General features: G+C 42.0%; 1 protein-coding gene across 3 annotated transcripts in view; it reads left to right on the top strand.

The window, feature by feature from the left end:
- Positions 1–16,253, top strand: part of pde4dip (phosphodiesterase 4D interacting protein) — a 78,379-nt gene that overhangs the window by 28,007 nt on the left and 34,119 nt on the right. The window contains exons 4-9 of one of the 3 annotated variants that reach the window (XM_069721797.1): positions 3,457–3,567; positions 6,007–6,083; positions 9,348–9,471; positions 9,565–9,710; positions 10,269–10,383; positions 11,297–11,332. In XM_069721797.1, the coding sequence (XP_069577898.1) occupies positions 3,457–3,567; positions 6,007–6,083; positions 9,348–9,471; positions 9,565–9,710; positions 10,269–10,383; positions 11,297–11,332 (609 nt within the window). Of the gene's footprint in view, positions 1–3,456; positions 3,568–6,006; positions 6,084–9,347; positions 9,472–9,564; positions 9,711–10,268; positions 10,384–11,296; positions 11,333–14,780 lie in introns of those variants that run through there. The other 2 variants (XM_069721795.1, XM_069721796.1) reach the window with 2 other exon arrangements.

Below are 16,253 nucleotides of genomic sequence, written 5' to 3'. Positions count from 1 at the left end.
TGATTTAATTAGGTTTACAAATTATAATTTTTTATTTTTTTCTTAACCACCACGTCTGCCGCGGACCGTGGCAGCATAATAAACACAATCAGACAACCCCCCCCCCCACACACACACACACACACACCCCACACCCCCTAGCAGAGTTGAGTCGGGGGGGAGGGGGGGGGGGATTTGGCAGTTGGCGGAGAGCGAGGCTGGAAAATGTCTAGCGAGCTGGCATCAAGCGGCTCCTGTTACCGGTAAAAGGGGGAAAACTCCCAGCGCCCTGCCAGCCCCGAGCTCTCACATGCAAACTCCCAATTACACTCGCAGAGCTGCTTTCTCTTTTTTTGTTTTGTTAAAGAGATGAAGCAGAAAGGGGGGAGGGGGGGCTGAACTGTTATGGTCGCCAGCCATGGCAACAAAACAAGCTTTAATTTTTAATTTAAGTCGTGAGTGGACAACAACGTGGGACGGTGAGAAGTATCGATCCTCCGTGAGGATGAAAACCTCTCGGTGGGTGGAAGTCTGGGAAAACGTTCTCCTGCTCCGTCCTCTTGGAAAAGTGCCGCAGAAATCGGGATGATTTCATTTTTGTTGGCGGGCGGGCGCGAGGTGTCGTAATAAATTCAGTTGTTTCTCTCTGCGCGACCTCTGGACGGAGACCAACGAGGTCGAAGCCTCCAGATGCTCGACTCCCAGTTCAGTTCCACGTTTTTTGAACTCCTGAGATCGTTACGGCCAAAAGAATCATCGATCGCTTCACCAAACCTGCAGACGAGAAAAGTCTCGTGTGGTTTTGGTGTTTTTTTTTTAAATGAAAGTGTGATAAAAAGTTGTCCTCAGCGATGTGATTGACGAGTCCTCTGTAGCGTGTCTGCTGGTCGACAGGTGACATCACAGCCGCTCGTCTGCTGCTCTTTGACACCAAACCACCAACTTATCGAGCCGACTGCATTTTTTCCCGTTTGAACGTGACGATGTTCTCAAACTGTCAGATTTCCTTCATAAAATGGGAATTTAATGTTCATTTTATGTGACTATCCTGATATGAGACCAGGTATCATCCTGGATTTTTGATATTTTTATGTCATATTATGGTCTAAGTGCCGTCTTTACCTGGTTTTAAACACTGCGTTACAGTAAAGTGATGTAACTTTCTTTAGTTACATCACGACATCCAGATTACTGACGATTATTGCTCAAAACTAGAACAATATTTTGTCAAAGCACCAAATGTCATAACGACAATATTGTCACAGTATCGAGGTATTTGGTCAACGATGAATCTAATTATTAGTTGCAACTCCTAACTAACATAAAACAACAATGAAATGTCTCCTTTATCTTTATAGTTGTTAGTTGGACGTCTCATTATTTTGACGACAGCTTCGTCCATATTCTGTAAATTAATGTTAAATCTTAAACTGAGTTTTTTATCATCATCATTATCAGCAGCACAAACAGAGATTTAAAACACGCATGTAACATGTGATGGACGGAGGAATCATCACAGAGTGTTTAAATGAAGCTCATGAAGGTTTTAATCTGGAGTGTATCGGTGTTTTAAATCCTGCAACGTTCAAACTCTCCGCATGCACGCATGTTCTCAGAGCTGCTCTCCTCAACATGTATGTGCAGAATGTGAATCCAACATGTGTTCAGCCATATGTTGGTGTGTGTGTGTGTGTGTGTGTGTGTGTGTGTGTGTGTGTGTGTGTGTGTGTGTGTGTGTGTGTGTGTGTGTGTGTGTGTGATCAGCGTCTCTACCCAGCATTCCTCAGTGACAGCCGCAGGACGACGGCTTCTTTAAATAGCTGCTGCATCACATCCCTCCGACACGGCTGGATGCTCCGAGCTGCGGTGGAGCGTTAGCGCCTCCCTGTGGTCGCAGACTCTCCTACACTCAATAATAATCCCACCTGGGGGAGAGGGGTGAGGAGGGGTGGGGGGTTGGACTGTCTCACTGCATGAGGTTTAGGAAACTAGAGCCACTTTAAAATCAGGGGGGAGATTAATGTTAAAATAGACGAGATGCAAACAGCTGCATCATCATCATCATCAACAGAAATGTTTTGCAGGAGCAGCAGGAAAACACACGACAACTAAAGTTGGGCCGCTGGGTAAAATGTCAATGAAAACAGAATGCAATGATTTATTTAATTGAAAATAGACCGAAGACAACAAATAAAATTTTATTGTTTTATAAAAAACCATGTGCCTGTTTTGAATTTGATGGCAGCAACATGTCTCTAAAAAGTTGGGACAGGATCATGTTTACCGCTGTGTTGCTTGTTTTGACAACACTCTGTAAACGTTTGAGAACTGAGGAGACCCGTTGCTGGAGTTTTGAAAGTGAAATGTGGTCCCATTCTTGTCTGAGATAGGATTTCAGACGCTCTTTGGTGTGTATCCTTTGTCGTATTTTTACGTTTCCACGATGCTGCAAATTTGCATGAATGGGACAACATTTCACTTTCAAAACTCCAGCAACGGGTCTCCTCAGCTCCCAAAACTTGGAGCTGCAACAATTTGTCAACTGTGAAGAAAATTAATATAATTAAAAAAAAAAAAGAAGCCGTAGTCACATTTATTTCATGAAAAATTGGTGTAAGATTATTATTTAAAATGAATTGTCTTTCATGAAACTAATTGATAAGCTGTCAAACTGTTGCAGCTACAACATTTGGGCACTGATGAGACCAGTTTCTGGAGTTTTGAAAGTGAAATGTGGTTCCATTGTTGCCTGATAGAGGATTTCAGCTGCTCAACAGTTCAGGGTCTCCTTTGTCGTATTGTTGTCAGATATGATGTCTTTGGTCTGTTTGCAATTTCATTTGGGTTCACGTGATTCGTGAATCATTGTATTCTGTTTTTATTTTACATTTTACACAGCGTCACAACTTTGTTTAGAAACATGGTTTGTACATACAGGAGTTATATTAACAAAACACACACACACACACACACACACACACACACACACACACACACACACACACACACACACACACACACACACACACACACACACACACACACACACACACACACACACACACACACTCACACTCACACACTCACACTCACACTCACACACACACACACACACACACACACTCACTCGTTATCAGCACACTCTCCTGTCTCAGATTCTTGGCGTGTCTTCCTCATGGTAAAAAAAGAAACATGCCCTCGCCCCCCTCCCAAGATCCCATAATCCTCTCCTGCCTGTGTGCCCCCCCCCCACCCCCCACTGAGAGGAGCTCCTGTCCACTCTGTGTTGCGGCAGCAGAGAGAACACACACCTGTTGGGTGTAGAGTTTGATTCTTCAGTCGGACAGCGTCTCCTCTTCAGCCCTGTCGTTTCTCGTGTTTTGCCGTTCTGAATGGGGGGCTGCGGCGCCCCCTGCGAAACAGCCCCCCGACGTCATGTCTAACTCTGGTTTCCGCGGTTACCGCACTATCTCGCAGCACCTGAACGACCTGAAGAAGGAGAACTTCAGCCTGAAGCTGCGCATCTACTTCCTGGAGGAGAAGATCCAGCAGAAGTTCGAGGAGAGCAGCGACGACGTGCACCGGAGGGTAAGAGTGTGAAGAGTGAAGAGTGAAGGGTGAAGTGTGAAGTGTGAAGAGTGAAGGGTGAAGTGTGAAGTGTGAAGAGTGAAATGTAAAGAGTGAAGAGTGAAGCGTGAAGAGTGAAGTGTGAAGAGTGAAGTGTAAAGAGTGAAGAGTGAAGCGTGAAGAGTGAAGTGTGAAGAGTGAAGTGTAAAGAGTGAAGAGTGTAGCGTGAAGAGTGAAGAGTGAAGAGTAAAGGGTGAAGAGTGAAGAGTAAAGGGTGAAGGGTGAAGTGTGAAGGGTAAAGGGTGAAGGGTGAAGAGTAAAGAGTGAAATGTAAAGAGTGAAGTGTGAAGAGTGAAGAGTGAAGTGTGAAGAGTGAAGTGTCTCTGTGCAATCACAGCCAAAGCAAACACAAACTTTAAAGGTCCCGTATCGGATAAATTCAGGTTATTCATTTAAATTATGAAGCTGCTTGTTTTATGTAGAAGAAAAACAGAGCTGTCGTTCTGTCGCAGAAACCCAACGAGCTACTAGACTGAAGAAAAAAACCTGTGATTGGCCTGGAAGTGCGTCACTCAGAAAAGAGTCGGCCAATCAGAAGAGAGGGTCACTGATTTGAATGAACCATTAAAGACACAGACACCAAACAGCCTGTCGAGCTGCAGAAAGAAGAGAGATGGAAAACTTTATCGAGACGATTTTTGGTGTTTAAAACAACAAAAATATTTTCTTATGGCGATCGAGAAGCAAATAAAACACTGAGAAAATATCAAATTATGGGACCTTTAAATCGTCCCATTCATTTTGAATTGTGACTGAATAAATCGTGTTTCTGACGTCCGAGTTGTTTGTAGTTCGACTAAAATCTCTAAACTTCACACATGCTTTCACTTCAACCCTATTTATCATTTTTCCCCTCAGATTTAACTTTTTGGTCCTTTGGAGGGGACCCAACCCTCAGTTTGGGTAACATTGAGGCTAAATTACCAACAACAGCTAACAAACCTCGAACAGTAGAATCTCTCATGCTTTAATTAAACAATTAACAATCTAATAATGTCACGTTTTTCAAATTACATGAGACATTTTCTTTACTTTTGATACTTTAAGTGTGTTTTTAATGGAGTATATTTTTAGATTGTTGTGTTCAGACTTTTATTTGCGGATCTGAATACTTTTCTCTGCAGAGCTTAATGTCATCCGTCTTAAGTTTTTAATCATGTGAATAATTGAACTATTCAATGGAACACGTCGTCTCCTTTTATAGCAACGACTCAACATTTTTATTTCAGGGCCTTTTTTGAAGACTTAAAAAACATTGTAAAGCTGATGTGTTTCAATTGTGATCTCATGTTGATGAGAACTTCAAAAAGTTCATCAAAAATGTCTTTATTTTACAGAAAATTCAAGTGTATTCAGAGCCGACCCCGTTTAATGTAAACGCTGCCAATCCCATAATGTTTTAAAATCTAAAACCTGCATGATAAACAGTTAAAACTCAAAAATGAGTTTAAGTATAAAACACTGAGCTGCTGGTTTGAAGTGTAACAACAGTGAAGGTCTGACCTGTTTCCATCAGACCCACTGACCCACATTACCTTTACTGCTGTTGTGTGTGTGTGTGTGTGTGTGTGTGTGTGTGTGTGTGTGTGTGTGTGTGTGTGTGTGTGTGTGTGTGTGTGTGTGTGTGTGTGCGCGCCCGTGTTGTGTGTCATGTGATGTGAATCACCTGCACGTGAGCCGACTGCCCGACGGCAGCAGTTCGAGGCGGTTTGTTGCTGCTCTGAGAGCCAGAAGTTAAAAGTGGAGGTGTCTCTGGAAGGGGAGGTGGAGGAGGGAGGAGGGGGGAGACAGATACAGCAGGTGCTCATATCCCCTCCACCTATTTATAGACCTATTGAGCCCCCGGAGACTGGGGTCTGCACGTGAGACTCTGAGGCACGTTTTATTTTGAAAGTCTGACCTAAATTCTACGATATATCCTTTTTATTAGACACAGTTGTTGTGATAAACAAATCGTTGCGTGCACGCTCACCTCTGATTTATGTGTCCTGATTAATACAGCAGAATCATGTCAATATCCTGGACTGGAACGAAAGTTACCTGGTTGTTGCCATTACTAGTCAACTAGTCTTGTTATAAATCAATATGACATCATGATTTTTGCCATTAATTTTAAGGTCATAAAATTGCATTTGTGATTCAATTTCCATCAAACGAAAGTTATTAAGGATGATTTTTCAGAAATGCATGTAAATGTTTCTTGAAATATGTCGTTAGAGAACAAAGACTCAGCTCGGATGTATTCTAATATTATTTCTATCGAGATTGAAGGTAAAAGAAGTCAATAAAAACTTAATCAGACTGATGCTTAAAAATGAGCAATTTTGACTGCGTGCCTTACAAAGCCGATCCAGAAAGCCGGTTCTGTACTGATGATCATTTGAACTCCGTCTCTCCCAGAACATCGAGCTGAAGGTGGAAGTTGAGAGTCTGAAAAAGGACCTGGAGGACAAACAGCAGCTGCTGGACGAAGCGCTGTGAGTATTTCACTTCTGAAACCCAAAACCATGTCGGTGTGAGAATCTCTGACTGTTTACCTCCAAACACACCGACCCCCCACAATGCATTTCACCCCCCCACAATGCATTTCACCCCATCTGAACAGTCCTAACAGATATATTCAGAGGTTCAGACATTCGTGCTGCGCAGTTTTGTTGAAATGCCGTCAGACAGAGAATCACAAAAACACTCCTTTCATCGGTGGTTTGATTATTTCCCATGAGCCTCGGCGGTATTAGGACTCACCTGGCTATCACAACACGGGCTAAGCTCCGAGGAATGCCTTGTATGGGCTCGTGCTTTTGAAGAGGATGAAGAGGCTGTGTTCTGGGGGGAGGAGGGTTGTTTTGAAGGGGGAGGGGCCTGCTGGTTTGTTGTGTTGCTGAGTCGGGAACTATTCGAGCTGCAGCACCTGTTTGAGAGGCAGCTGTCCTCCGCTGTATCACGTTCTTCAGCAACTCGTCCTCTGAACCAGCGAACAGAACCGGGACATGAAACGAGTCCACTCACCTCAGATTACAGATTATTAGTTATTATCTGGAGGTATTTTTAGCCGTGATAACTGTTGATGGGTCTGTCCAGCACGCTGCTGCAGAACGACGCAGTTTAACAGCTTTTTGATTTAATTGTTGGCTTATGAGACCTCGTACAAATATTTATAACCTGCAGAGGATAAATCCTACTTACAGACTTTATATAAAAGTGTTCATAGCTTCTGGAAAATGTTTCTGATCCAGAAGTGTCTTCAGCTGCAATACCAGCGAGTGCCACTAGAGGTCGGCTCCAAAAAGCCTCCGGCTCCATAGACTCCCATTCAACTTCTCTCATCAAATCCAAAGTGAATAAAATGTGTCCATCAGTTATCTCGGTGTTGTTAGCTAAAGTCACTCCTTCTTATTAGTTTTCTGGAGGTCCATCTGAAAATAATCCCTCATTCATTAGAAAAGAAGATTCAAGAAGACCTGGTTTTGGGGGCGTGTCTGTTTGATTGACAGGCCTGTGGTGCAGTCAGGTTACAGCTATCGGTGGGCGGGACGTAGTATCGTCAGGTTTCCGATCAGATCGGTCAGATCCACCGCTGGCTCCTCCCCCAGCTCGTCCAAATATGGTCACTTCCTGCTCCAAACCGCTCCGAACTAGTAAAGATGGTGACACATTAACTTTATCCAAAACCCAAGAAAACAACACCTAAATATAAAGAAGCATTTCTGCAGAATTAGAGTCCATATTAGACATATTAGATGTATGATCATATAACCAATCAGATTCCTCATCCTGGTGTTTCATAAATCCCATCAAACTACACAGTAAACTGAGATGAAGATACGTTACAGAGGAGGAGGTGAAACAGGAGTTTAAAAAGGCTGAATATGAATGTTGGATGTTTATCAGGTGGACGTAAAAAATGCAAACAAAAATCAACAAAGAGTTTCATTATTTGATTTCCAAACAGACGGATGTAGGAACAGCGGTGTTATTGTGCAGCGTGGACACTAATCAGGCGGGTCAGCAGTCTGTCAGAGAGCCGAGGAGAGTAAATGTTGGAGTCCTGAGACCCCCCCCCCCGGCCCCGCCCCCTGCTGCTTCATAAATAAACTGTGCAGCCACAGTTTATCATTGGAGCTATTAACGGAGCCGGGCTGATGGATGTGGGCAGGAAGAGCTGAGTGTGACCTCCTTAACTGGTGGAGTGGTGACAGACCATAATAATCTCAGAGGAGGTCAGAGGACATGTCCCTCCGGAGGACAGGTTGGAGACAAAAGTTCACCCTCTGAGCTGAAAACCTCCACGGAGGTTTGTTTTCTGCACGTCGAAGTTATTTCAAAAAGCTGAGAACAGATTTCAGTTTTTCATTCGGTGGATCAGAGACGAGCGTCCGAACTCCTCCGACACATTTAGAATAAATAAAACGGATTTCTGGGGGATATTAACATGAAACAACTTCTCATTTTAATTTAGTCAGCTGAACTTATGATTTTAAGTTCAATTTGTTCCAATTAAATGGAATTTTGAGTAAAAGTTTTATATTTTAGACGAGCGTTTACTGACGGACACGTTAGCAGGACTTTATTATATTGTGATGAATCAGAGATGAAGATTCAAAATGATCAAGATTTCGAGAAATGAGAAACGAGCTTCAGTTTTTGCTAGAATTTCAAAAAATCTGACTTTAAATAAAGGAAATTTAAATGTTTAAGGCTTCACAACTTCGAATGGTCAAATCAAATTTGCTGTTTTTACAGTGGAAACAATGAATATAGTTAAAAAACAGTAGACGCCACGTATTTAATAAGAGAGAAGATTGTTTATACCGTCATCTTCTCATTAAACTGATCAGGAAACAAGAACCATCTGTTTTTATTTGTATTTTGTTTCACTATTTCTTGAAGAAATTTGATGCATAACATTTTATATCAATTCAAACAGCTGGAAGTCAAAACAACAGTTAAACAAAGTCTGAATATCTCCAAATGGATTCAGGTGATTTTCAAAATACATTTACTTTTTTAGATATTCTTTAATATTTAATAATAAAATGCAGAGGTTTGTAATGTTTTAAAGACGTTTCACTGTGACGGAGTGCGACGACTCACTTAAACTCTAATTCAGGAATAACGATCTATAAAAGTCAGACGGCGTCTAATGACTGAGACACTCTGATGTAAAACGACCCGGATCATCTTCTGAGGAGTTCATTATGAGTCCGGTGGGAAACCTTCCTGTTAACGATGCGCTCGTCTAAGTGAGCAGATATGAATAAATCACGAGTCATGACATGAAACCCATCTGCTACTGAAGTCGGGTTTTATTGCATTACTGCAAAAAGCTGCTCTGAAGTCACTGCTGCAGGATTTTAGTTATTTTAAAGGTGCAACATTCAGACGTGATACGCAGCTACATTGGTGACACGCAGCAGCACACAATCATGCAAAAAGATATCCATTCAATCTGCACACGAGCAGATCTGTTTCTTTCTGCTAATTCGAAAATGAGCTGTTGTCATAGCAACCTGCAAAGGCGCAAACACACCTGGCACGAAGTCCAACCGCTTTGAAACATGCACCTGAAGTTGCGCTCAGATGATCCGCCAGAAATATATTTGGACACGCCCCGAATGGAGTCGCACAATCCGCCTCTAATAATCAAATATAACCCCAGATGTTACAAAATGAAAAGTATGATTTTATGAAGCTGCTTCCTGTGTAAAATAATAGTTTTTCAAATGTTGTCACCCCGACAGATCAACAGCCGAGAGCCTGTCCAATCAGAATGAAGCCGAGCTGCAGCGCCGCCTGGCGGATCGTCAGGAGGAGATCAGCCACATGCAGGAAATCCTGGAGACCAAAGTTCAGCTGCTGCAGGAGGTACGAACTCCGACGCGACGGGCGTCACGGTAACCGGTAAACCGATAGATAAAACAATGACCGGAACTTCTCCCCCGTCTGTGCGGCCTCCAGGAGGCGGAGCTAGCGCGAGGCCAGGCCCAGCAGATGGCGTCGCTGGCGGACTCGGAGGCCCAACGCCGCCTGGCTCTGGAGAGACGGATGGTGGAGAGGATGGAGGAGAGCGGAGGCTCGGGTGGAGCGGAGACCGACAGGGACAGGTGAAAAAAAAATGATAAAAACATCTGTACGACCCAGATTTGAACATAAAACCCAGATTTGGAGAATTTCTAATTTGTCCAACATCATATTTCACTTTATGACTGCGTTGTCTTCTAATTTAAATCTATTTTTGCTTTATAGTAAATAAATCAATTAATTCTCAGTGAAACAGTGAATGCAACACAGGATTTAATCAATTGTTGATTGATAAAAAAAAAATAAATAAAATAAATAAATCTATATTTTGTCATTTATCAGCCAAAAGCAGCAGCTTCTCACATGTGGGAATTTAATACTTTTCTATGTTTTTATCTAATTTTAAATTGAATGTTTGGACTTTTGTTCAGACACAAAAAATAAATCTGAGGATATCTGTGTATTTTTATCATTCTATTTTATTTATTGTATTTTTGGACCTGGTATGTGGACTTTTAATCAAATGATTAAAAGGAAAAATATTAGAGAAAGTACTCATTAGTATCACTTTACAGAGCAGCTCTGACTACATAACTGTCTGTCTGTCTGTCTGTCTGTCTGTCTGTCTGTCTGTCTGTCAGGTTGATCGAGGAGCTGACTCACCAGAGACATTCCCTGGGTCTCCGGGTCGAGGAGCTCGAGGTCAAAGTTCACGACCTTTCCTCCTCTCTGAAGGAGAAAGAACGAGGAGCTGAGGTATTGTTTGTGCTGCATCTTCTCCTCTGTACTTATAAACCTGAATAAAAAGAATAAATCCATACACACACACACACACACACACACACACACACACACACACACACACACACACACACACACACACACACACACACACACACACACACACACACACACACACACACACACAAACCGAGGATTTAATCTGCATCTGCTCACTGATTTTATTCTGCCAACGTCCTCCTAGTTTATAGAATTTCACAAAATAAAAGTGTGACGTCTTTAAAATCTGCAGGAAATATTTAACATGTTTGAATAAGAAAGAAATTAAATCACGTGAATTTGGTCAAATAGGAAATGTTTGACCAAATTTGTGTGGGAATAAAAATCAGTGCAAACTTGAAATTGAAAAATGAGAAGTAATGAAAGACATGAACACAAATAAAAACCCAAAACACTGAATTAAAAATATGGTTTTATTGACTTTTTCTTTTCTAAATGATCAGATTTTTAAACAGTTTGAGACTTTCTGAAGGTTCTTGAATTAAAAGAAGAGTTTATACAAGTTTTTTCGTGGCAGATAATATTATATTCGTGACTTGACCAGAGTCCAGAGGACTTCAGGTCCGTCCCGGACCCCCCCCCCCCCCCCCACCACCACCACCACCACCACCTCTATTCTAAGTGTTCTGGCTCCGACCCACTTACATATCAAACTGTTTTTATAGCCACATGTGGGTCGGTGGAACTTTGGCCGGCAGACAGAAACGCGTCTGCTTCCTGTTTCCACCTGCATCAGACTGAAGATACATCACAACATATTAGTGTGAATAAACACGGGACACGTTGGAGCTCCAGACACTTTAAATCCTTCAGAAGTAGAAAGAAAAGGAGGTTTTTAACGTGGTTTTGTGTGTTTTGTTCTCTGCAGAGTCGAGACGAGCGCCGAGTTCACACACAGATGCAGGTAAGAAGAACTTTTACTCCTCATGAAGTCTGTCAGCTGTCTGAAGCTGCAGGTTTTATTTATTCAGGCAGCACGCGACTCACAGCCTTCCCCTGAGTTAGAGCGCTAGCACCACCTGGTGGTCACTCATCCACACTGCAGGACCAGCATTTAGAGGACAGGAGTCTCACTTCTCTTCTACTTCCTACAGCTGCCTGAAAATCATTAGATATTTTATTTCAACTCTAAAATGAACCAGATTTAGATTTCGAGTTCTTGTTTTTACAGCTAAAACGTTGTTTTCCTATTTCTGTCATTGCTGATTTTATTTTTTATTTGTATTATCTTTTATGTCCTTTGGTCACATCTACATCTTTCTTGTTCTTCTTTATTTTCTCCTTTTTGACCTTTTTTCAAATGTTTTCAAAGAATCAACCTCCAACAGTTTTTGACGCTGTTTTAATTTTCAAACTTCACGACATTTACTTTAAGTAAAAACAGGATTTTAACAAAACCATTTTTGATTAAATCCCACAACATCATGAAATAGTTGGAAGAAGAAATGAGGTAAATATAATATACAACAAATAAGGAAGAAGAAAATAAAAACAAATCATTCTCAGCTCAGTTTTTTCTATCACGTTTTTATGAAGCCGATGATTTTTAAACTTATAATTTAATTATAACTTAATCTTCAGTTTTGATCGTGTGATCCAAACACAGACATGAAGAGAAACTCAGTTTGTGTAAAGTTTCTCACACACACACACACACACACACACACACACACACACACACACACACACACACACACACACACACACACACACACACACACACACACACACACACACACACACACACACACACACTGCGTGAGAGAAGAAGAAACACGTCCGTCTGTCTGCGTCGTTCGTTCTGAGGAAAATAAACAGCGTCAGTCGTCCGTCAGCGTGTTTGACTCTCGTCTCTGATGACGATTAATTGATCTTTGATTGCACGACTTGTTCCAGACGAATCCGTGTTTGGAGTCTCCAGAGAGGTTTTATAGGCTGATAAATGTACATGTAGTCAGAACCAGAGGTCACACACACACACACACACACACACACACACACACACACACACACACACACACACACACACACACACACACACACACACACACACACACACACACACACACACACACACACACACACACACACACACACACAGACCACAGAACATGTTTCAGAGATGACTCCGTGTGGATGAATTACACTTGTTACTCGTGTTATTTTATAGATAACCAGGTCCCGTTAAAATAATTAGTTGCATCCTATAAAATCAAAATAAAAGGAAAACATGAAGATTTGTGTGTTGAACACGACATCAGCTGTTTGAGGGTCGATTAAAGCATCATGTGATTCACTGACACTAATTCCAGAGAAATGAGGGAGCCCCCCCCCCCTTCATCATCACACACACACACACACACACACACACACACACACACACACACACACACACACACACACACACACACACACACACACACACACACACACACACACACACACCCTCTCTGTGTGAGACTGACATGCATGTGAAGGCCGGACTCACTGGGAAAAACATGAACTCATTCCACGCTGACAATTCAGAGAATTTTAATGACCGTGATGTGAAACACTCAGGACACACACACACACACACACACACACACACACACACACACACACACACACACACACACACACACACACACACACACACACACACACACACACACACACACACACACACACACACACACACACACACACAAAACAGCTTTATGGAGATGGAAAGTTGCGTTTTGAATTAAACAAGTTGTCAGGAAGGAAAAATAAATGAGCTGTTTTTGCCCACTGAGAGATTTTTCTTTCCAGATGACCGTGACAACAAAAAAACCTCCCATTTTTATTCACCGTTATTCTGCAATATTTGTCAGTTATATATTTAATCATCAAGTCTGTCAAAGGAAGATGAAATGGAAACGCAAAAACAACATGATGAAGTCAGATGGAACCTTTGAATGCACATAGAATGTAATAAATTAAAGGTTGAAAATGAGTAAATTAAAGTAAAAACACAAAAAAATATTTGTTAAATAAATCTCAGGTCGATGAAAAAAAAAAGAAGCTTTTTAATCGTATGTTGAGAAAAAGGTTTTAAAAAAATTGATGCAACTGACCCTGATTTTAAACTGATTTTAAAAATATGCAAACATGTGATTCAAATATCAACTTAAATAGTGAAGTCACTCCATCAATTTTTTTTATTTGATCTGATTTTGGTTTTTTTTTACATCAGGAATGACACAACAATATATTTAAATTTAAAACATTTATAAAAGGTTGATATTTTTCATTTGGATGTTCCACTTCTCCGATATCCTGATATCAATGTTTTTAATATTTTCTCTATTGAACCTTTATTTAACGTAAACAGTTTATTCAGGAAAGAGGAAATTAAAAGGCCTGAAGAAGTCTGAAATGTTGATTAGAAGGAGACAGTCAGTATATTAAAGGACAGGGCTGAGCCCTCCCCCCATCCACCCCCCCCCCCCCGTTTCCTGTAAATGGTTCAGTCCAGGCAGCTGCAAGAGGTCTCACTCCGACATTTATATCAGGGACCAAAGAAGAAGCAGTAAACTGAGCTTCTTCTTAATGTAGTTCCACAAAATTATTATTCATGTCTGTTTTTTAAATCTTTATTTAAATCTTTATGAACATAAAAGAAGTCACGGACACTTTTGTTGTTATTAGCAGAGCTGCAAAATTCCATCAATTAGTTGACAGAAATAAAATTAATCGGCATATAATATTATATTTAAAAAAATTTTTTTTTAATCATTGTCATGCATGAGGACGTGTAGTCTGTGGAAAACTATCATGTTTATTATCCAGCTGCTGTCATTTTATAGTCAAATTGAATAAATAAAATAAATTATCATCAGATTAAAGGTCCAGTGTGTAGAATTTAAAGGCATCAAATGGTAGAAATGGAATATAATAATTAGAAATTATATTTTTCATTTGTGTTATAATCAGCTAAAATGCAGAATCATGTTTTTGGTTCTTTAAAATGAGCCCTTCATAAGACCGCTGCCACGTTGCACTTCCATGTTTCTACGGCAACCCAGAAGGGACAAACCAAACACTGGATCCAAAGAGGGACTTTTATATTTTATAGTTTTGCAGCAACTGCAGATTCTCTTCTTTGATTGATGAAAAAAAAATCATCATCATCAGTTGCTCATCATTAGAACATATTAGTGGTTATAAATACATCATATTTTTACTGCTGTACAATGACATAATTAATATTAAAAGATCAATTTTAAGTAAATGTGTTATTTATGTGGAATATTTCCAGAAATAGGAAATAACCAAGCAAACATTTTTTGAAAAATAACGATCATAGCCCAGTTTTTTACAAACGGTTCTCGTCACCGCCGCGGAGTGAAACATCCTGTCACACCGACACGATCTTCGGTGTCTGTCAGCGGTGCCTCGTTGTCTCGTTATAAAATCTGCAGGACGTCTGACAGCCTGTCGCTCCATCTTCAGCTGATGGAGGACACCGGACCCGGCGGACCGAGGACCAGGGCGGGGACAGGGACAGGAAACAAACAAACAAACACACAAACACACACACACACACACACACACACACACAAACACCCGAAGCTCGTGTTTTTTTTTTAGTTTTTTCCGGGTTCGTGTCGGACTGAAGCCGAGCAGCAGCTGCAGCGGGAGATGCTGATCGATTAATCGATTTAAAAAGACAGAGAACACAGCAGAGAATCGATTTTTGTTTTTGTTTTTTGTTTTTTTACACGGGGATCAATCAGGAGGACGGAAACGGATCGATGCGACACCACGGAGGAAGTGAAAATGTGACGACACAGATTCACTCACATCTGTCCTGCGGTGGGAAAAAAAAAATCACACGATCACGTTGCTGAACGTGATCCGACCTGAGAGGAATATTTAATTCGGAACCGGGAGGACTGATGCGGGTCTCCATCATCACGTGACCTACTTCCATGTGTTCTGACCCAAATAGGAAACAAAAACAAGCTGGAAAAGACCGCAGAGATTCACTGCAAAAAAACACATCAATCGGAAGTTAAAACTCGAATCAAAACTTCAGATTTGACCCTGAAACAGGGAGAAAACCACCAGAACCACGGTCCATCTAGCAGCTGAAGCTTTCAGTTAAATCACATGATCTTCTGCTGATGGTTTAAAAAAACCTGTTAAAGAAGAAGAGGAGGAAGACTCAGGACTGGAACATGAAGTACGGAAGCTGAAGAAGGACAAAATCACATCCAAAAATCAGTGCATCTGACTCCTGAAGTTTGGAAACACGCGTGCACCAAAGTCCAGTCAGAAAATCTTCAATTTAAGGTTCTGACTTCCTTCACGCGTCGCCGTTCGTCGTGATGCTCGACGCGGTGAAGATGAAGGACGCCTGCCGGATCTGCGCCCGCGAGCTCTGCGGCAACCAGCGCCGGTGGATCTTCCACCCGGCGGCCAAGCTCAACCTGCAGGTGCTGCTGTCCCACGCTCTGGGCCGCGAGCTGACCCGGGACGGCCGCGGCGAGTTCGCCTGCTCCAAGTGCGCCTTCATGCTGGACCGCATGTACCGCTTCGACACGGTGATCGCCCGCGTGGAGGCGCTGTCCCTGGAGCGGCTGCACAAGCTGCTGCTGGAGAAGGACCGGCTGAGGCAGTGCATCGGAGGGCTGTACCGCAAGAACAACGCGGAGGAAGGCGGCCCGGCGCCGCTCGGGCCCGGCGCCGAAGTCGGGACGGAGCCGGAGGCCGAGGACTCCCCCGTGGTGGACCTGTCGGATCTGCAGGATGTCAGGTACTCCGATATGGTCCAGGACGATCTGACCTACTCTGTGTAC

This window comes from Brachyistius frenatus, unplaced genomic scaffold (genome assembly GCF_029030835.1).
Source record: "Brachyistius frenatus isolate BFR_SWC_R1_liver_20210118 unplaced genomic scaffold, ASM2903083v1 Contig_273, whole genome shotgun sequence".
Taxonomy (NCBI): Eukaryota; Metazoa; Chordata; class Actinopteri; family Embiotocidae; genus Brachyistius; species Brachyistius frenatus.
Note: the sequence above shows the minus strand (reverse complement) of the source record. Positions and strands in the feature narration are given on the sequence as shown.